General features: G+C 45.4%; 1 protein-coding gene across 2 annotated transcripts in view; it reads right to left on the bottom strand.

Moving 5' to 3' along the window:
• The window catches only part of ACOT12 (acyl-CoA thioesterase 12), a 47,028-nt gene extending 41,742 nt beyond the window's left edge, over positions 1 to 5,286 (bottom strand). Inside the window, exon 1 of one of the 2 annotated variants that reach the window (XM_044777911.2) lies at positions 4,211 to 5,286. In XM_044777911.2, the coding sequence (XP_044633846.2) occupies positions 4,211 to 4,337 (127 nt within the window). In that variant the 5' untranslated portion in view covers positions 4,338 to 5,286. The remainder of the gene's footprint in view (positions 1 to 4,210) is intronic. The other variant, XM_070517856.1, reaches the window with a different exon arrangement.
• Positions 5,287 to 22,086: the final 16,800 nt, after the last annotated feature.

Below are 22,086 nucleotides of genomic sequence, written 5' to 3'. Positions count from 1 at the left end.
TTCACTCCACTTACATTTAGAGTGATTATTGATAAACGAGGGCTTACTGCTGCCATTTTATTGCTTGTTTTCTGGTTATTCTGCCTTTCCCTTGTTTCTTGTCCTGTGTATTTCAGACTACCAATTCAGTTTGGTAGTTCTCTATGATGGTTTTCTTAGTTTTCTCTTTATTTATCATTTATGTCTCTGTTCTGATTATCTGTTTAGTGGTTACCATAAGGTTTGTATAAAAAATTTCATAGATGTGATAGTCCACTTTCTGATAGCCTCTTATTTCCTTAGACCAAGCCAATTCCACCACTTTCCAAGTTATTATTGTCACAACTTATTCCATCTTGTGTTGTGAGTTTGTGGTTAAAATGATGAGATTATATTTATTTTTGATATTTTCCTTCCCTTTATCTTTAGTGTTATAATTAAGTTTATGCTAATTTGTTCTGACAGAGAGCTGTAGTTTTCTGATTTTTGCCTACCTATTTATCTCTTTGCTCAAGACTTTGTAACCTCCCTTTTTTTTCAGGTATGACAGCCTTCTTGAGCATTTCTTTTAGGGAGGGTCTTGTGGAAATGAACTCCCTTAGCTTTTGTTTATCTGGGAAAGTTTTTATTTCTCTATCATATCTGAAGGATATTTTTGCTGGATAGAGTATTCTTTGCTGAAAGATTTGTCTTTCATAATTTTGAATATATCATTCCCCTCTCTCCTAGCCTGTAATGTTTCCACTGAGAAATCTGCTGAAGCCAGATAGGGGTTCCTTTGTAAGTTATTTTCTTCTGCCTTGCTGCTCTCAATGTTTTTTCTTCACCATTAGCTTTTGCCAGCTTTACTACAATACACCTTGGAGAAGATCTTTTAACATTGATATAGTTAGGAGTTCTTCCATTTGTATTTCCAGTTCTTTCCCCAGGTTTGGGAAGTTCTCAGCTATTATTTCTTTGAACAAACTTTCTGCTCCATTCTCCTTCTCATCTCCCTCTTGAATATCTATAATCCTTATGTTGCATTTCCTAATTAAGTCAGATATTTCTCAGAGAATTTCTTCATTTCTTTTTAATCTTAGTTCTCTCTCCTCCTCCATTTGAAGGATTTCTATATTTTGTGTCCTCCACGATACTAACTCTGTCCTCCATAATATCAGCTCTGTTATTCAGGGATTCCAGATTTTTCTTTATCTCATTCATTGTGTTTTTCATCTCCAACATTTCCTATTGGTTTTTCTTTATCGTTTCAACCTCTTCTGTGAAGAAGTTCCTGATTCCATTGAACTATGTGTATTTCCTTATAACTCACCGAGTTGTTTTATGATACCTATTTTGAATTCTCTGTCATTTAGAGTATAAATTTCTGTGCCTTCAGGATTGATTTCTGGGTGCTTGACATTTTCCTTCTGGTCTGGAGTATTAATATATTTTTTCACACTGTTTGATGGCGTGGATTTGTGCCTCCACACAGTGATAGTATTTGGTTGAAGCTTCCACCCCCCCCGCAGGGTGGGGGTCAGGAGCTGTGTATTCTGAGCCTGCCATGATCTGCAGCTTGCTTCCTCACAGCTGCTACTTTTCTATTGTATGCACCAGTGCTCTGGCCGACCGGCTGAGCTGGAGCACTGGGCTGGAGGAGGGGTGCTTTCTTTTGCCTGCACAATCCCAGGGGCTTCTGGCTCTGCCCTATCTGCTCTCCTTGGGTGCTGTCTTGATGAAGACAAACTCGCAATAGTTTAGCCACTTCTGATAGGAGATACTGTGCCAGAAGAGGAACCCTTATAGGCCTTGATAAGGAAGACAATGGGGGAAGATGAACAGAACATGTGACATGATGAGATTAGTACCTTCAAAAAGTACTGTAGATGCAGTGTGGAGAGGAGACTAGAATAAATGGAGATGACCAGTTTAGAAACCACTGCTGAAGTCCACGTGAAAGATGATGGTAGCCTGAGCTAGGTGGTGGCAGTGGAGGCACAGCAAAGTGGTTGGGTTTGAGAAATTCCTTTAATGTAACATTGATAGGACTTGGTTCATGGATTGAATATGTGGAGGGGGAAGCAAAGTAGAGAGAGTTTTCCTGGATGACTCCCAGACAGCTGGATGGATTGGGTGCCATTTCTGAGAGAGTGAACTCTGGAAAAGATTCACAAATGAAATAGAGAGGGAAATGTGAATCTGGGATATTTCAAAACAAGAAATGGAAATAGAGGGGGGAGAACAACTCAGAGATGGTGTCAAGCCTCTAGGGTTAAGGATCTAGAAGAATAATGGGCTACTGACAGAAATGAGGTTTAATGCCAAAATGATAGTGAACATATTAATCTTTCTTTAAATATTGAGAAGACATTTTGGAATCCAGCAGTGCCTGGGGGTCATGGCAGTGCCTTGGGGCCATGACTATGATCATTATTTACCATGTTAATGTAGTGTTACAGAAGTGCTGGTCAATAAGGGACTCTGGTTGGGAAAATGCCATTTCTCCGTGTCAGATTTAGTTACACCTTGGCTAAATAATGTCCCTCGCTTAGGTGATGCCTTTTCTCACCATGGAGAGTTTAAATCAGGCAGCATCCAGGTTTCCAAACCAACTTCATCATAAAGGTTTCTTTAATATTGTGCTGTTAGTAATGTAATTATTAAGGTCCAGAGTAAGTGGCTATCAAGTGAATCATCCTACGGACTGAGTTCCAAAGATGTAAAACCACAGAAATTTTTATGAGACTTTCAGGAGGGCAATTGTTTCTCCATGACAGGACAGAGGCACCAAGTGAGGTAACTTTAAAAGTCACTTCAATATTCACATGATGTATTCAGTTGCCTTGGCAATAGGCATGATTATTATTATTAGCAACCTCAGTGATTCCTATCTTTGTTTCTCTTCCACGTGGATTAATTTTATATTCATGTTTCTATTATTATGTTATCATAACCAACATCAAATCCTGATAAAAACTGTTAAGACAGAAACCAGACCTATCAACAAACAGACTGGCATCAGATAGCTGACTGGATTTTGCAGGTGGTTAACACACAGAGGACCAGAAACTGTTAATGCTCACTGAGAAGCAGTGAAACCCTCCGAGCTCTACGTTTGTCCTCTGCAAAATAAGAGACCTGGGAGACACAATCTTAAGCTCCTTCCAGCCCTAATATTGTATCCTAACGTCCTTTAAAATGTAAATTTGCCAACTCCATTAAGTGCCTGGTTCACTCTAGAAACGAGATTCCTACTTCTGGCCTACCCATCATCCATCTACCCATCCATAGAATCAAAAGCTTTTTATTTAGTGCTTATTAAGCACGAGAGAACTAGTTTTAGCTTACATGCTAATTGGCCAGGCAGGAAATAAAAAGGTGAACAGATTAATACACAAAATAATTACAGATTGTGCTAAGCGGTCTGAAGGAAGTAGAAAGGGCATTGTGATAAAAGCGATGAATGGGTGCAAACGCCAACAGGTGGTCAGGAAAGACTTCTCTGAGGAAACGGTATTTGCGCTGAGAAGTAAGGCTTGGAAAGGGCCAAGAGCACAAAGGCAAAAAGAAAAGCAGGTGCAAAGGTCCTGAGCAGAGACCACAGAGCGCGACAGGCAGCAGGCTGAACGCGGAAGCAGAGACGAGAAGCGAGTGATCTATTAAATCAGGCATTAAAGAGATCTGCAGAAATGTAAACCAATACCACTCTTCTAAGTACTTTTTTGTTAAAAATATGGCCTTCAATAGAAATCTGTAATGGGTTTATTCTTGTTCTCTTTAACTGAATAAATGTTTAAAAATTTGGTACATAGGGAGAAAAGTAACCCACAGACACAAAAGTTCTCTGGGGTCTTCATTTACATACTGCGGTAGAAGAGTCCTAAGACTAAAACCTTTGAGGAACGTGCGAGGTCTGGGGTGTTCCCCGCGTTGGATGGACTGTCTCAGGCATCACGGTCCCTGGCTGTACAGAGCTCACCACTCTGTAAACATCCTCCCCTTCTCCCTTCTGTCTCCTCGCCATCCCCGCTCCTGGAGTGGCGCGAGCTGGCGCGCCAGACATCGGCTTCCTCACTGGGTGGGTCACCCCGAATCCTCCCATGTCCCATCCCGCCTCCCCGCATCCCTGCCCGCCTCCCAGTTCCCAGACACCCCCGCCATCCAGGCCCCCGCTTCCGGACACCGGCCCTGCCGCCCCAGCGCTCCCCATCCAGCCTTCCCGCGCCCTCCCCGGCCCCCCGCGCCCTACCGGCCAGACAGGCGGCGGCGTCGATCCAGCGGAGCAGCTGCGCGGCGCCCAGCTCGCCGCGGGCGTTGGCGTGCGCGGGCCCCACGGCCCGGCTCATGCGCACCTCGCCGGGCGCCTGCCGCTCCATGCGCGCCCCGGAGCGAGCCCGGCCGCCCGACGCCCCGCTCCGAAGGGCACCGCGTCCGCAGCCCCTCGGGGTGCCGCCGACTCCGGGCAGCGGGGACTCAGGGGCCGGAAGATCGCCAGGAGGGCGAGAGGGGGCTCTTCCGTCTCAGGAGAAGCAAACCTGGGGCGACCGAGGCAAGCGAAGCTGGGGACAGCCCGGCGTCTCCCCCGCGAAGGGGGACCGCGGTCCTTATCTCGGGGGAGCGTGCAGAGGCTTCGAGGAGATGGAGGACGAGGCTCACCGCGTGTGCCAGCTACGGTGAGACAGGTGTTTGCTGCGTAAATAAATAGTGGGGTTATCAGCCGGCTGAAGAACTGGACGGGCCGTGGGGAGTTAAGAATCGATTAAATGCTGTCCAGAGAATGTAGACGTTTTGCTTTAGAAGTTGATTTCAGTCTTCTTTTGGCTGTTGACTGCCAGGTAGAGTGAGCGCTCACTCCTCGGACCCCTCGTTCAAAATCCACCTTCAGATTCCTAGGACATAATAATGGCTCCAGAGAACTCTCTGTTAATGATCATTTTGTTACGAAATTACCCTCACTGCCAAACAAACCAGAAAAAAAAAAAAAAAGAAAAGAAAAAGTGCTGATGTTTGCAGACGCATGAGGGTCACCCAACAAGGGAAGGCAACCTTTTGGTTTTAATCTAGAGAATTTAAGGTTAGAAACTGCCACCTCATTATGAATGATCTAGGCAAATCCCAGAGAATCTCTTCTTGATGGCAGACAGAATCTCGAGCATTCAATGAGAGTTTTCATTCTCAGCCTTTAGCGCATGAAAGTTGCTACATTTTTCTAGGGCTGAAATCGACAACTTTACAAAGCAGTTCTCATTAAGGGAAAGGGGACACCAGAAAACCTCCAGCATCTGATAGATGCAGAGATGTCTTATTTGTAGGGCTGGCTGCACCTGGGGGCGCACTGATGGGTGAAGAAATGGAAGCCCCGAGAGGTGGAGCAGTGTGCCAGGCGTGCAGCTGACATCACGGGAGCAGCTGAGGTGATAGATCACGAGTTGAACTCAGGGTTCCTGACTGTCCGAGACCTGATGGCCTCCAACACATCGGGGTGTGTCTTCACCCCTCCGCAGGTGGCCCACCAAGCCCCAGCCTGGAGACATCAGAATGGAGACTCGGGTAATTTTGCTTCTCCTTTTAAAGATTTTTTATGAAACAGAGGAACTAAGGAAACATGGACTGGATAAGTTTCAGGATCTTCTGTGGGTAGGTTTCTGTCCCGTGTAAGCATAAATAAGACTTGGATGCATTCAGTTAGCCATTATGATGTTTGACTTTTATAAAAAGCTGAAAATGACATTTTTTTTTTTTTGAGGAAGATTAGCCCTGAGTTAACATCTGCTGCCAATCCTCCTCTTTTTGCTGAGGAAGACTGACCCTGAGCTAACATCCATGCCCATCTTCCTCTACTTTGTATGTGGGATGCCTGCCACAGCATGGCTTGACAAGCAGTGCCATGTCCACACCCGGGATCTGAACTGGCCAACCCCGGGCCACTGAAGCAGAACGTGTGAACTTAACTGCTGCGCCACTGGGCTGGCCCCAGAAATGACTTTTTTAAACAAATTAAAACCTTGTGCCTCCAAGCCGGTCCCCTTATGTAGCTATACACTTGTTTCAATTACCATGCTATTACTCATATCACTTTTGGCGCTCTTCTTTGGAAAATGCCTCGAGTTCTTAATATCATCTTGGCAGATTAGATGATTGTTCAGCAAATACTAACTCCATCTATGATAACTCCCTGGGAGGCACTTATCGATGTTGGACTTGGCCATGTGACTTGATTTGGACTGGAATGTGGGGAGGTAACAGTGTACCAGCTCCAAGCCTAGCCCTTCAAGGCACCACGTGTTCCTGTTCCCGGGAACATCTGACCTGTGCCCTGAGAAGCTGTATGCCTGAATAGCTGCCTGTCAGCATCTGGCTGCCAGACGGAGCTCACATGCTGCATAGCCATCCCAGCCAACTTGCAGGCTTGCATCCTGAAGCTGAGCCCGAGCAGATGTGCAGACGTGGGTGTGAGACATAACTACTTCCTGTTTATGTCACTGTGATTTGGGGATTGTTACACAGCAATAACTGACAGTTACATGCATGAATTTCACTTGTTAATATTGTGGGGACCTGGAATTGGCCACCCCAAGATATGTCTCTTTGGCATGAGGATTATTTGAGGCTGATTGCTTTTGATGGACAGGGAAGGAGGCTCTGGGGAATGGAACTTGCCCTTCCTTAGGACACGTTTACATTTGTAAGGTAAATCTCTATCTGTACAAGGTGCCTCCCTCTCTGTACCAGGAAGAAGAAAGGAGATGACCTTCTCTCTAAAAACTCTTAATCAATACCAAAGGCAAGGACTTAAATCTGCATTTTATTGTGCTAGTCTGGTAACCTCCTGTAACTGACTTCCCTCCCCCTCCCAACGTTGGCATTTCTTTAAGGATTAAGCATCTTTCCTTAGGGAAGGAACTGATTGCTGCGCTCACCTGTGACCACCCAGCTCCAGACAATCGACTTGCCTCCTGCTACACCCACCGAGATAGCAGACCATTACCTGCTGTGTCCATCAAGCACTGTGCCGACAGGGCAATCTTGTGACTATTGTGGGAGGGACATTTCAATCACATGTGAAACACCCTGTTTGGAGGTATATAACCACTATGTGCACCCCACTTCTTCGGTGCCCTTTCTTCCTTCGGGAAGAAAGCCCCCGGGCCATGGTTCCTCATAAAGCTTTGTTTAATTTTCTCTTGCTATTCTGTCTCATGTGAATTGAATTCATTCTCCGGCCAGATGAACCCACCTTTGGGAAGAGGAAATGTCTTCCTCCCCTACAATATTTTAGCCACCATTAAGTTATTGAAAACAAAGTTTGTATTTACACTGAGTTGTAATGGTAATATTATGTCTATGAGGTAATATATGGTAGTATACTTGGTTTCTTGTAAACATGAGGAATTTCAAAAATGTTTTAAGCGTAGGTGTGAGAAGGTAGCTTTCCAAATGGTTATCTGGAAGGGGACAGCTTATATCTGTATGTCTCGGGATCTTTGATCAAGAAGCAGACACAGTATACAAACTCACTATTGTGTTTTCTTCTATGTATTATCTCCTATTTAGATATCTTTTGATTATGGTTTCACGTCTTTTCTTGGTTTCACGCTGATTTTCATTTTAATAGCCCCTGCCTAAAATTACTGTCCTTGTTTTTCTGAATGGTCTCTTTTTCTCTTGCACAATGAAAATGTCATCTGCATGCGTGAATGTTTGCTAAATCCTTTATCTGTCAAGGACTTTTGCTATTATGTTTGAAGAAAAGGCTTCCATTTTCCATTTCTGTTGAGAGACATCTTTTGAAGATGGGCAGACTGTGAAGCCAGCCTGATTTTGAAAGGTCATTCACAAGAACAGGAAAGCCGATCAGGAAAAACAGTGAGAACGTCTTTAGAATGTTGGAGTGGGAGGAGACCCGACAGTCTGACCCCTCCTTCTGGAGATGAGGAAATGAAGTGTTTTCCCTGGGTCACACTGCAAGGTAGTGGTCAGGCTGTGAGAAAACTGAGAGCAAGGAGCATGAAATGTAAGAAGAGAGAGAAAAAAAGTGCTAACCCCAGAAGCAGACCCTCCAATGAGAATCTGAGAGCAAGCAGTTGATCTGGGAGGAAACTGCAGAGAGCTCTGGTAGGGGAGTCAAAATGCGCTGCCCAGCCCTGCAGCATCGGCATCACCTGGGGGCTTGTCAGAAAGACGGAATCTCAGGCCCAGCCAGCCCTGCTGAATCAGAATCTGCATTTTATTAAGATCCCCAGGTGTGTCATAAGCACATTAAAGTCGGTGAAGAACAGCCTGAGTTATCCCTTCCAGAGATATGGAAGCTGGGGTTTTTAGCCTCTGTCTCCCATCCTTCATTGGCTAAGAACAGCTTCTGGGAGCATTGACTCCCCGGCACTTGTGCTGACTGCAGGGCAAGAGCAAGCTCTCAGGCAGAGCTGTGCCTCGGTAGGATGGTAGGATGGTAGGACGCTGTCAGCTCGTGCTGGATGCTGGAGTGCTGGGTGCCAAGGGGATGCGAGCAAGGCACAGGCAGCCACGATTCTTACACATTCTGAACATCAGAGGCAGCTGGAGCCTTTTCACTTTAGGAGATGAATCCCAGACAGAGGGTTTTAGTAATTCAAAGTATTTTAGACAAAGATGAACTTTATTAGCTATCAAACTCTCTCTCCGCCTTTGGTATAGCTTATGAAAGGTGCCAGATCAGTGTTTTCAAATTCAGATTCAAATTTGTAAGGATTTGACTCACAGTTTAAAAACAGAGTTCCTGAGCCAAAATCCAGAATGGGCTTTATTATATTTCAGTCCAACTTCTTGCCAGGGTCTCTTGCTCTTCTCTGTTCCTGGACCCTACTTGGGATCCCTCTGACTTTGGGGGATTGGACTGTCCCATTTAGTTCCTGGTGCCTCAAACCAGCCTTTCTCCTGGTTGTCCCTGCACTTCCAGTGGCCCAGCTCTCAGACAGACAAGGATTAGGTGTATAACCCAGGAGTCACCCAATGCGTATGAAGTGTAGCATTTTATTTTGTTAGAACGAAAGCCATGTGTATAGAGCCCACTTTGTTTCCCTTCCCCAGATTTGCTTGGCCCCACCTTCATCCCAGGCACTGCTCAGTGGGGTCCTCTGGCTGCCACCACCATTGCTTGTCAATATGCTGGAGCACAGTGACTGTTTTCAAATATTGAACCAGCCTTGCATCCCTGGAATAAAGCCCACTTGGTATGGTGTATTGCTGAATTCTGTCTGCTAATATTTTGTTAAGGACTTTGACAATCTACAATTCTGAGAGATATTGGTCTATAGTTTTCTTTCTTTTCTTTTTTTGTTTTACTGTCTTTGATTTGGGTGTCAGCTTCATAAAATGAATCAGAAAGTGTTCCCTCTATATTCTGGGAGAGATTGTATAGATATGGTGTTCTTTAAACATTTGCTGGAATTTTCCAGTGAAACCATCTGAGTGCTGAAGATTTCCTTTTCGGAGGTTTTAAAACTACAAATTCAAATTTTAAAATAGTTATAGGGCTGCTCAACTTAGCTACGTAGTGTGGGGTGTGTAGTGGTATTTCCGGCTTTAAAGAGATTGGTCAGTTTCATCTCGGAGACGGTGATTTGCCAAAGCCATAGATTGAGCCGACGTCTGATCTGGCGCTTTTATCCCGTGTGGCAGAACCCTCCCACCCGCATTGGTCCCTGGAGCTGACCTTCTGCCCCTCTGCTTCCCCCTAATCTCCCCAGTCTCCTGCTCACAGTATTTCCTTACTTTCTAAGCTGGTTTTCAACTAATTCCCTCTCAGGTAGTGGTTCTCAAAACTCTTTGGCCCTCTCCAGACTTACTGAATCAGAACTCTGGGGTGGGGGCAATACTCTGTGTCTTAACAAACCTTCCATGTGATTCTGTTGCATACTAATGTTTAAGAGCCACTGCTGTAGTGTCTTTCCTCAAGGGGGTGGAGCTTCCATTGCAGTCTTTCCCAAGCTTGTCTTCAGTTTAACAGGGGCGCTTTAAGGTCAGTAAAGGAATTGGCCACACGGGAGAAAGGGCTGCAGTTTTGGTTCAGAGAGATGTGTTTGTGTCTGAGCTGGACTCTGCTCTTGCTAGTATTGACTTTGAATAGATCCCTCAACTGATTTGTGTTTCATTAGGTTTCTTTCTTTTCATAAAATGGGGGGTGCTTTCCCTACTTCGTAAGATTATAATTGGATAATAGAAATTATTATCAAATGTAATCATGATAGATAGTATTTATTGAGGGTCCTTTAACCTCCCAACAGCTCTGCGAGTAATAATCCCTTTTTAGAGTTGAGAACTCAAGCCCAGATGATTTAATAAATACTCATAATGTGCCCCTCAGCCCTACAAAGTCTGGGGACTATTGTAATTCCCATTTTATGGATGAGGAGACTGAAGCAACTTGCTGAGACCATGCAGGTAGGAAGTGGTAGGGCCGGGATTCAAACCCGCATAGACTGGCTATTGGTCTCAGGATTACAAAGTTGAGAAATGAGAGATTGGAGTTGACCCAGATCTGCCTAACTCCAAAGGCCATGCTGCTGCTTCTAGTGCAAGCTCCCTTCATTCATTCACTCACTCATTCATTCAATCAGTGCATATTTATTGAGTGCCTGTTGTGTTCTGGGCATTGGATAAACGCTGGTGAGTGAAATAGATATAGTCCCTGACTTTGTAGAGTTTGCAGTTTAATAGATAACATATGTGAAAGTGCTACAAATATGCGTCTAATGAGGAGGAAACAGAACAATAAATATGTATGGAAACTGGCCGGTGGCTGTGGGCAGCTCCTCAAATTACATCCTGCAGTGGGCCATCTGCTAGACTCAAGGTCAACTCTGGTTTGTGTGTGTGTTTAAATAATCACAAACTTATGGAAAAGTTGGAAGTTCCAACTTATTTTTCTCTGAAGCATTTGAGAGTAAGTTGCCAACCTGCTGACCTATTATCCCCACATACTTCCTGTGAGTTTCCTGTAAACAGGACCTTCTCTTTCTTAACCATAATACACTGTCGCGATGTGGAAGCTGACATTGATACATGCTTACCACTAATCATCAGCCCCATTTTTCTTTTCCCAGTTGGCCCCGGGCCGCCTTGTGTGACATCCAGTTGTCATCTCTCTTTAGTCTCCCTCGGTCTGGAGCAAGTCTTCCGTCTTTTTTTGACTTTTATGACCTTCCCACTTTTGAAGGTTGCAGGCCAGTTATTTTGTAGAATGACCCTCGGTTTGGGTTTGTCTGGTGTCTCCTTATAACTAGATGAAGTTTATGCATCCTTGGCAGGGCTGTCACGAACGGATGCTGCATTCTTCTCTGTGCATCTTGTCGGGTGGTGCACAATTTCAGTCTGTCCCGTTGTTGATGATGTTCATTTTGGTCATTTGATTAAGGTGCTGTCTCCAGGTCTTTCCCCTGAAAGTTTCCCCTTTGTAATTTGTAAGCATTTTGTGTGGAGGTACTTTGAAGCTATGTAAATATCTCACTCCTCATTACATTTTTCATTTATTCATTAATTTATTTATATTTGTGTGGACTCATGGTTTCCTCTTTTAGTCAGTGGGCTATAGTCTGTGATTATCATTATTAATTTTGATGCTCACCTGGTCCCCAGTGGGGTCAGAGGGAGCACCCTCAAGCTGGCTTCTGTGTCCTTTTGACATCTCTCTCATTCTTTGTGATTCCTCATTTTCCAGTGCAGCCAGATGTTCTAGCTCATCTTGTACGTTTTCCTTCCCCAGCCCCCGAACCAGGCATTTCTTCCAGGACACCGGGTTCCTTCTAGTGGAAAACAGTGTTTCAAAGCCAAGATCTGGGTGCTGGGCATGCTTGTTGCTATTTGAGTGTCACTGCTCCCAGGCCCTCACTGTCGACAGAGCCAGGAAGTGTAAGTGTGTGTGTGTGTGTGTGTGTGTGTAGCTGTCTGTAGAGGGTTAAATGACGGTCCCCCAAAAGATATGTCCGTGTCCTAATGACCAGAACATGTGAGTATTACCTTATATGGCAAAAAATGTGGTGAAGGATCTGAGAGGAGAAGCTTGCCCTGGGTTATCGGGGTGGGCCCTAAATGCACTCGTGTGTGCTTATAACAAAGACCCCTGAGGAGAAGACACAGAAAAGGAGGAGGCAGATTGGAGTGAGGTGGTCGCAAGCTAAGGAAGACATGGGCCCCAGCCGCTGGACGAGCGAGGCAGGGAAGGCTTCTCCTCCGAGCCTTTGGACCGAGTGTGGCCCTGCCCACGCCCTGACTTCTGGCCTCCAGAACCCTGAGAATCAGTGTCTGCTGTTTAAGCCCACTAGTTCACTGTCACCTGTCATTCCAGCCTTGGGAAATTGACACACCATCTATACAACCCCGTGTTCAGGTTGATCTAGCTCCCACCAGCACTGCAGGGTTCCTCATGTTTCTCCTTCCCCATCTTTCTAACTCCATTTTCTGACAGTGAGGAACCTGGCTTAGCTCGCGCTTGATAGATCGGCTTATTGGGTCAGTCCCCCTGTGTGTACCCAGCCTCCATCTCCTCGGCCACCCTTGCCCTGAGGCGCGCCCTCCTCACCACGTCCTGGAGCCCACGGGCGCACGTACCCCCACAGGCAGGCACCCTGCTCCGCCTCACCCAGCCGCCTGAGGCCTGCGTTGCTCAGGAAGACCAGGGAGGGCGAGGGGGAAGGGAGAGGGGACGGGGAGGAAGGCCCTGCGCCCCTCTGGGCGCCCTACGCCCACCTGGGCGCCCTACGCCCACCGCCCTGCGCTGCCCACCCACAACGGTGCTGGCCTTGGCCGTGACCCGCAGCGCCCCGGGGGGGAGCGGCCCGAGGGCGCCCGCGGGACCAGCGCGTCTTTTCCCGCAGGCGGAGGTGTCAGCGGGGCTGGGTTCCCGGGCGGCTGTGCGGCAGCTAAAAGCAACCTGGAGACTTCGATACTTCATTTCAAGCAGGTACTTAAACATCAGAGGCATTTCCTGGGGGGCAAAATGGGTAATATTTATCCCCTGTTAGGTAGGCATCACTCTGCTCTGAAGAGGTCTTCGGATTGCATTTCAAGGATGAAACAAGATTAGTCCTGACAGGTACATAGATCCTCAAAGAATGTGCAATAACTCCTAAAACAGCCTGAAAATATTCTTTCTGGCAGTTCCATAATTTGTAAAGAGCCGTTATGATTTGTGCCTGATAATAGATGGCCTTAAATTTTAGACTTGTTTCATTCGAGCATGTCTTTTCTCTCATCAGTTCATTCATTAATCAATTCATTCATTCCCCACCTTATCTGAAATGCCTAATACTGACCAGACCCCAGGCTAAGCGTGCGGTAAGGCCTCCATTCTCAGGGATCTCAGCCTGGTGGGGACACTGACGGAGGAATCAGTGGTGCTCTGTGATACAGGCGTGTCGAACACGCGGTGCACGGGCCACAGGATGCGGAGAGGGGAGGTGCTCTGGATAGCCATCCCCAGAGAGTCTTCATTGCTGTCAATCAAGCAGCAGGACCTAAGCATCCTAAACAAAGAGAATGCTTTCGGGGCGCCCACAATTGACTAGATATGGAGAACCAGGCTTGACGCTGGGGGCGGGTGTTGGGGGGTGGGGACTGCCAGCAAAGGCTCTGCTGCAGGGTGGGGGAGTGCAGCAAGTGTTGTTTGTTAAGAAGATTCTGGTCCGACTTTGCCCCTGCTCCTTCCTTTCTTGTGGACCTTGGTCAAGATCAAAGTCCCAGGAGAGGGCATCCACCTGACCAAGCTGAAGTTGTACGTCTGCTTGTAACCCTAGGGCCGAGACAGGTGCTTGGAATTACCTTCTCACTAAGATTAAACACAGTGGGGGATAAGTTATTCCTGCAAAGAAAATTGAGCTCTAATTAGGAATGGAGAATGGAAGCTAGACAAATTTTTAAAATTAGCAATAACTCATACAAGGGCATTCAGGTATAGGGAATACTAAGACGAAAGGCAAGTCCTTGGTAATGTTGAGCTGCTGGATCAAGCCTCACCTGAAACCAACATACTTTAGAACTTTCCAATTACGTGAACAAATAAGTCTTCCATATGGCCTCCCTCACCCCCTTATTTTTGCTCTAAGACCATTTGAGTTTGGTTATCTGTCATGTGTAACCACAAGATTTCTAACTGATATTCTCCCACAACACTCTTATACAAGTGCTGGTAGTCCTTTATTTTTCTTTTATTTCCTATGAAAATGTTCATTTCTTTTTTTTTTTTTCAATCTCTGAGTGACATCAGTGCTGCTCATTTTTAGCTTATATCAAGTGAGTGATCCAGCTCATAATAGCACACTTTTATTTTGTCATTCTTCTCAGATAGGTGATGTGCTTCTATAATGATGTTTGCACCCTTTATAATATCCTAATAAAACAAAAGCATCATTATATTGGAAATAGTTTCTTCTTACAGTAATTTTGAAATCAGTTTTTTGGCCATGCAGCCGACTGCTCGAGATGCAGAAACCCACACGGTCATCAGTGTGTCTTCAAATGTGACAACTGGCCAGTCCCCACTGCTCTCACCTGTACCAGCCCTGCATGGGTGCTGTGGGGCACACAGGCAGTGTCACACAGATCCAGGTCAGTGCCTGTGCCGATGGGACCAAAAGCATCACCCAACTTTACATAGTGTCACATTATCCTGAGGGGCTGTAGAACCATTAATTAATTCACAAGAGATTCTGCATGGGGGAGGTTACCATAATTCCTACAGTTTTTAAATGAGAAAACTAAGGCCCAGAAAGTTACCCCAAGTTGCGCACCTAATTCATAATCAAATCTGAATTCCTAAGTAACTCTACTTCTTGATTCACGTGCCCGAGATGCTAACACCCCTTGCCATTTGCAATGTTATTTAGATAAAATAATATTAACGTTTTAAATAATATCTTCATAAGCATCACAAAGCATTTGAAAAGAAAAAACTTTCCCGTAATGCACATATTGACATCTTGGATTGTTCATTTAGGATTTTTTTCTCTCTGTTTTATCACATGCAGAGAAAGTGGAAGAGGAGAAAATGTGGGAAAGTAACCTAATGCCAACTGACAGCAACTTATCCAAACGATTGCCGTTCTTTAGCATGCTAAGTGGTGTGCCAAACTGACTGTGATTGATAAAATTTTAATATTCTTAAGAAGTACTTTCTACTGTGGGATTCTCCGAATACATTTTAACGATATCCATATTTAATTAAACATAACTTTACATTAGATGTCAGTAATTGGTAGGTCAGAAAAATTTTGGTTTACATATTGGCACTAATAAAGAAAAACATTTTAATAAATCTTAGAAAAATTATATTTCCTACCTGTTGGAATTATGACTCTCTTGCACGTCGTCTCCCAGACAGAATCACACCCAAAGCCTCAGATATCAAAGGGACATAAAAATGGGCCACCATTTGCTACTATTTTGCCCCTATGCTTGTCAATTAAACTAGGTCAGAAGTTCGGAGACAAACGACTACCATGAACTAATCTTTCAAAATCCTACTGTGAACAGGAGTAGGGATCCAAGCAGGTCCTGGATATCCCTGGGCAGATCCTAGGCTCACCCTCTGCTGAGCCCTCCTCCGGGGCTCGGACGTCCAGCACACAGACAGAGGGAGTCCCTGCTCTCCCAGCTCTTACGTTCCAGGAGGGGAGGCAGAAATGAAACAAAATAAGCATGCAAATTTGTGTGTGTGCACGTGTGTGTGTGCACAAGTGTGATGCTTTGGAGAAAAATAAAACAAAGGAGAGCGATGGAGGTAGGCGTGCATGGTTGCAATTTTACAGAGAATGGTCAGGAAAGGCTTCAGCGAGACCCTGATGCTTGAGCAAAGGTTTGAAGGAAGGGAGAGAGAGAGCGAGCCGGGGCCTCTCTAGGGGAGAAGGTCGTTGTCCTTAGGACGGTTCATTGATGTTCTTCTCCTCCTCCTTCTGGCCACAGGGTAGGATTGCATTTTGCATCTCCTTGCTGTGAATCGTTTTGGCCAATGAACCGTAAGCAGCAGTGGGCAGGTCAGGGCATGACTTGTCCTGTTCCCTTCGTGAAGCCAGCAGAGTCCCAGATAGAAGAGGCCCCATCAGGTTGCATCGTCATCAGAATGACACGGACCAGAGCCCACAGCTGACTCAGGAACTCTGCTGTGTTCACCCTGAGGTCTGGGGGCTGATTGTTACTGCGGCATTGCCTAGGTTCTTCTGACTAACATATCAGTGTTCTGGAAGAGGGCACAGCAAGTGCAAAGGCCCTCAGGTGGCGATGTACCTGGCATGTTTGAGGAACAGCACGAGGCTGTGTGGAGCAGGGTTGGCAGGGTTTCCTGAGATGACGTTGGGAGGGTAATGAAGGGAGAGAGGTTGCACAGGCCCGTGAAGGCCATTGTAAGGACTCTGGCTTTTCATCCGTGTGAAATGGGAAATTGGAGAGTTTTGAGCAGAGGAATGGTAGGATGTGCATTATTTTTCAGAAGGGTCCCTCTGGCTGCTCTGCTGAGAATAGACTGTAGGGGGCAGAGGTGGAGGAAGGGGAGTTAGGAGACCACTGCATGTCATTACATGTGTCCCTAAGAGGACACAAAGGGCTGGGAAGCAAGGGATGGACCTAGGAATGGACCCGCTTACGGTCACTTAGTTACTTGGGAAATGTGTGATTCCAGTCCTTGCACCCTGGGGCTTTGTGGGTCTAGAGCTCCTGATTCCCAAAGGGGGACAATTCTGCTGGGGGTCCAGCAGAAGTCCCTGTCACTTCAGGCTCCTTGTGCCAAGAGACCAGCAGGAAGGAAAGGTGTCACCATCCTGGCAGGGATAACTGACCCTAATCTCCAGGAGGAGGGACTTCTGGGGAAAGGCAGAAATACATTTGGCATGCCCTGATTCTTGGGGAATTCCTTGGTTCTCGCTTGCCCAATTTTGGTGATAAAAAGACCTGTGCAGGTGGGATTCATACCAGGGACACAGGGATGGTTCAACATCCGCAAATCAATCAACGTGATACACCACATCAACAAACTGAGGAATAAAAACCACATGATCATCTCAATAGATGCAGAGAAAGCATTTGACAAGATCCAACAGCCGTTTATGATAAAAACTCTGAACAAAATGGGCATAGAAGGGAACTACCTCAACATAATAAAGGCCATATATGACAAACCCACAGCCAACATCACACTCAATGGGCAACAACTGAGTGCCATCCCCCTGAAAACAGGAACGAGACAAGGATGCCCTCTATCACCACTCTTATTTAACATAGTACTGGAGGTCCTGGCCAGAGCAATCAGGCAAGAAAAAGGAATAAAAGGAATCCAAATAGGGAGCGAAGAAGTGAAACTCTTGCTGTTTGCAGACGACATGATCTTATATATAGAAAACTGCAAAGAATCCATTGGAAAACTCTTAGAAGTAATCAACAACTACAGCAAAGTTGCAGGGTATAAAATCAATTTGCATAAATCAGTAGCATTTCTATATTCTAATAACGAACTAACAGAAAAAGAACTCAAGAACACAATACCATTCACAATCGCAACAAAAAGAATAAAATACCTCGGGGTAAATTTAACTAAAGAAGTGAAGGACCTATATAATGAAAATTACAAGGCCTTTCTGAGAGAATTGGATGACGACATAAGGAGATGCAAAGACATTCCATGTACATGGACTGGAAGAATAAACATAGTTAAAATGTCCATTCTACCTAAAGCAATCTACAGATTCAAAGCTATCCCAATCAGAATCCCAATGACATTCTTTACAGAATTAGAACAAAGAATCCTAAAATTCATATGGGGCAACAAAAGACCCCGAATTGCTAAAGCAATCCTGAGAAAAAAGAACACAGCTGGAGGCATCACAATCCCTGACTTCAAAACATACTACAAAGCTGCAGTAATCAAAACACCATGGTACTGGTACAAAAACAGGTGCACAGATCAATGGAACAGAATTGAAAGCCCAGAAATAAAACCACACATCTATGGAGAGCTAATCTTTGACAAAGGAGCTGAGGGCCAACAATGGAGAAAAGAAAGTCTTTTCAACAAATGGTGCTGGGAAAACTGGAAAGCCACATGTAAAAGAATGGAAATTGACCACTCTTTTTCACCATTCACCAAAATAAACTCAAAATGGATCAAAGACCTAAAGGTGAGACCTGAAACCATAAGGCTTCTAGAAGAAAATGTAGGCAGTACACTCTTTGACATCAGTATTAAAAGGATCTTTTCGGACACCATGTCTTCTCAGAGAAGGGAAACAATAGAAAGAATAAACAAATGGGACTTCATCAGACTAAAGAGCTTCTTCAAGGCAAATGAAAACAGGATTGAAACAAAAAAACAACCCACTAACTGGGAAAAAATATTGCAAGTCGTATATCTGACAAAGGCTCAATATCCATAATATATAAAGAACTCTTACAACTCAACAACAAAAAATCAAACAACCCGATCAAAAAATGGGCTGGAGACATGAACAGACATTTCTCCACAGAAGATATACGGATGGCCAATAGGCACATGAAAAGATGCTCATCATTGCTGATCATCAGGGAAATGCAAATCAAAACTACACTACGATATCACCTTACACCCATTAGAATGAGAAAAATATCTAAAAGTAATAGTAACAAATGTTGGAGAGGTTGTAGAGAAAAAGGAACCATCATACACTGCTGGTGGGAATGCAAACTGATGCAGCCACTATGGAAAACAGTATGGAGATTCCTCAAAAAATTAAAAATAGAACTACCATACGATCCAGCCATTCCACTACTGGGTATCTATCCAAAGAGCTTGAAGTCAGGAATCCCAAAAGTCCTATGTACCCCAATGTTCATTGCAGCCTTATTTACAATAGCCAAGACATGAATGCAACCTCAGTGCCCATCAACAGATGAATGGATAAAGAAGATGTGGTACATATATACAATGGAATACTGCTCAGCTGTAAAACAGAACAAAATCATTCCATTTGCAACAACATGGATGGACCTTGAGGGTATTATGTTAAGTGAAATAAGCCAGATAGAGAAGGACAATCTCTGTATGACTCCACTCCTATGAGGAATTTAAAAATTTAGACAGAGGGAACAGATTGGTGGCTACCAGGGGAAAGGTGGGGTGGGGGGTGGGCACAAAGGGTGAAGTGGTGCACCTACAACACGAATGACAGACATTAATGTACAACTGAAATTTCACAAGATTGTAACCTATCATTAGCTCAATAAAAAAATAAAAAATAAATAAAAAAAAGACCTGTGCCGCAGCCATGGCTTGTGAAGGGCTTGGTGGCCAGGGATGAACCAGCTCCTCAGGGATGAGGGATATGCTTCACCCACCAGGTAAACCGCCTAAACCAGTAAAGGTGCTAGCCACGGGTAGTCTAGAACGGGTAGTTGGGGAGGTGATTATTAGTGTCGTCACAGTTCTGAAACCAGCGGCAGCAGTGGGGGCTACAATTTGTCCCACTAACCTTCCTCTTGTAAATTTTCTCTGGGAAAACAGACTGGCCAGAATTTTGGAGCAGCTACTGCAAGACGGTGTGACTTACTGTGCAAGGCAAGTGGATCTGAGCAGTGCAAGGGGTGACTTCAGTGGCTTTTGTGGTGCGCTGCAAAGACACACCCTTCAGACCCAAACGTTCATTCCTCCAGCTGCCAAGAGTGTCTGTACTCTTGGGTTACCCCTGGGCACCTCCCCAGGAATTGCCCTTGGTAGAAGCCAACTGCTAGGCTTTAGTTCTTGCTCCCTCCCTGGGGAAGTGGTATTCACTGACAGGCTAATTTGGGGAGTATAAAGCCCTGGCGTCCTGCCTCATCTGGGGCGTCTCTGAAGAACGTGCCTGGTGGAGACCCTCCATGGGACTGGCTGAGGTCTCCGCACCTACATCCCAGTTCAGCTTCTCCCTCTGCCCGGTCCTGCTCCCTTCCCTTCTGTGATAGAAAGAATAAGGGCCTCCCAGAGTTGTCTACACCCTGCTCCCCAGAACCCATGAATGTGCCGCCTTCCGTAGCAAAAGGAACTTTGCAGCTGTGATTAAGTTAAAGATCTGGAGACAGAGCGATTATCCTTGGTGGGCAAAGGTAATCATCAAATCTCCTGAGAGAGTCAGGAGGTCAGAGAAGAGAGAAAATGCTCTGCTGCTGGTTTTGAAGATGGAGGGAGGGGCCTCAACCCAAGGAATATAAGCAGCCTCTAGAAGATGAAAAAGTCAAGAATGTGGACTCTGCTTAAGAATCCCGGAAGGAATGCAGCCCTGCTGACTGATGTTGGACTTCTGCCGTCTAGAACAGTAAGACGATCAATTGTCCTGTGTGAAGCCACCAAGTTTGCGGTAATTTGTTCCAGGAGCCACAGGAAACACGTCCACCTTCCCTTACAGGGACTGTTTGGGACAGCACTCCCTGATAAAGTTCCAGCCTGCAGATCTCTGCTCAGAGTCTGTTCCCCAGGGAATCTGGTGTACGATAGCCCACTTGTAGACAGATTGGATTAGGAGTAAGAATCCTGTGGGGATCAAATCAACTTAGAGACCAAGAGTTTTAGGTTCCTCCAGCTAAGTGCAACTGGACAGTGACCTCCACGCCACCTTCCCCAGAGCGTCATCTCAGCTTCGTTTAAAAAGCCATCTCTTAATCTTATTGGCTTGTAGTCCAAAGATAGCCTGGTCCCACACTGGATATTCATAGCGGGTCCTCCAGCAAGTTTCATCCTCCTTAGGCTTTTTGGGATTAGAAATAGTCCCTGGATCCACTTTGTTTTAGGTCCGGACAAAGATCCAGGATTGGAGGTAAAAGAATTGTGCAAGGATATTGGAATAATGTACTATTTTTCTACTTTTCTAGGTGGCACTCTGAGACCAGAGAGGTTGCTTGTGTTACTATGGGTCATTTTTCACTCCTGGAATGTCTCCATGTCCCCATGGGGACTGCTGCAGGACAGTCTGCAACCTGCTGAGGATTGTGCTGGTTTTGAAATGTGCTTGCAATTCCTTGACGCTCCTGCCATTGACAGGTGGGGTCTGTGTCCACACCCCTTAAATCTGGGCAGGCTTGTGACACCTTCCTACAATAGGGTACATACTTTGTAACTATGTGATATCATGTGACTTTCGAGGCTTGGTCATGAAGGCCATGAGTTTCTGCTTTTTGGGGTAGTTCTCCCTCTGGGGGCAGCCGGCTGCCGCTGTAGGAAGCCACCTGCCCTAAGATGGGCGGCCACACTGAAGAGGCATGTGGCTGGCCTCTGGTCAGCACTCCCGGCTCAGGCCCAGCTGACAGCCAGCTTTACTGCCCGTCATCTGAGGGGGCCTCCTTGGACAACCAACCTGGTCAAGTCAGAATGACTGCAGCTCTGTTGACATCTGCCTGCAAACGCAGGAGAGACCCCAAGCGAGAAGTGCCCAGCCAAGCAGTTTCTATGTTCCTGACACAGGAAACTATTTTCATAATAAAATTGTTGTTTTAAGCTGCTGAATTTTGGGGATGACTCGTTATGCAGTAATAGTAGCCAGAACAGAGATCCAGGGCAGGACACGTTCCCTTTATTGCAAGCCTGTCTCTGAAAATTGTGGATCTTAGAACAAGAATTGAAATGTAGGCCCACATACCATATGTCTAAATATTTAAAATTATAAATCAAGTGAGCAAATTGTTAAATAAAATATGTTCTATCCTCCCATCTTAAAAATTTACATTCATACGACAAAATAGAAAGTTGGCAAAATATAAAACACAACTGAATTTAATGATTAGTACACGTCTGCTCTGTTGATGAGCTGGTGACATCGGATGAGTAACTGTTGCAGTGTGCGGAAAGTTATGCGGCCACTGCATGCAACTGTTGCAAGGACTGCCCTAATTCCCAAGTATCTCCTGAGTCAGGAGTGGGAACATGAAGAAAAGAGAAGAAAAAGAAAGAAGACAGCAGTCCCAGGAAGTACCTTGGTATGCAGCAGAATCTATTGCAGATGTAACCAGCCCACGGTAAAGTTTGGTCAAGTGAATGAATTTCTCTTTTAATTTACCTGAGAAATTCTCCCACTCAAATTCCCCCACACCTCAAAACACTGTTTATGGCTGACACTGCAGACCCAAACCTTTATTAGATTCAGACACAGCCCCGTTTTGCTTGAG

The sequence above is a fragment of the Equus asinus genome, chromosome 9 (assembly GCF_041296235.1).
Source record: "Equus asinus isolate D_3611 breed Donkey chromosome 9, EquAss-T2T_v2, whole genome shotgun sequence".
In the NCBI taxonomy this organism is placed as follows: Eukaryota; Metazoa; Chordata; class Mammalia; order Perissodactyla; family Equidae; genus Equus; species Equus asinus.
This window is presented reverse-complemented; position numbering and strand designations above follow the sequence as displayed.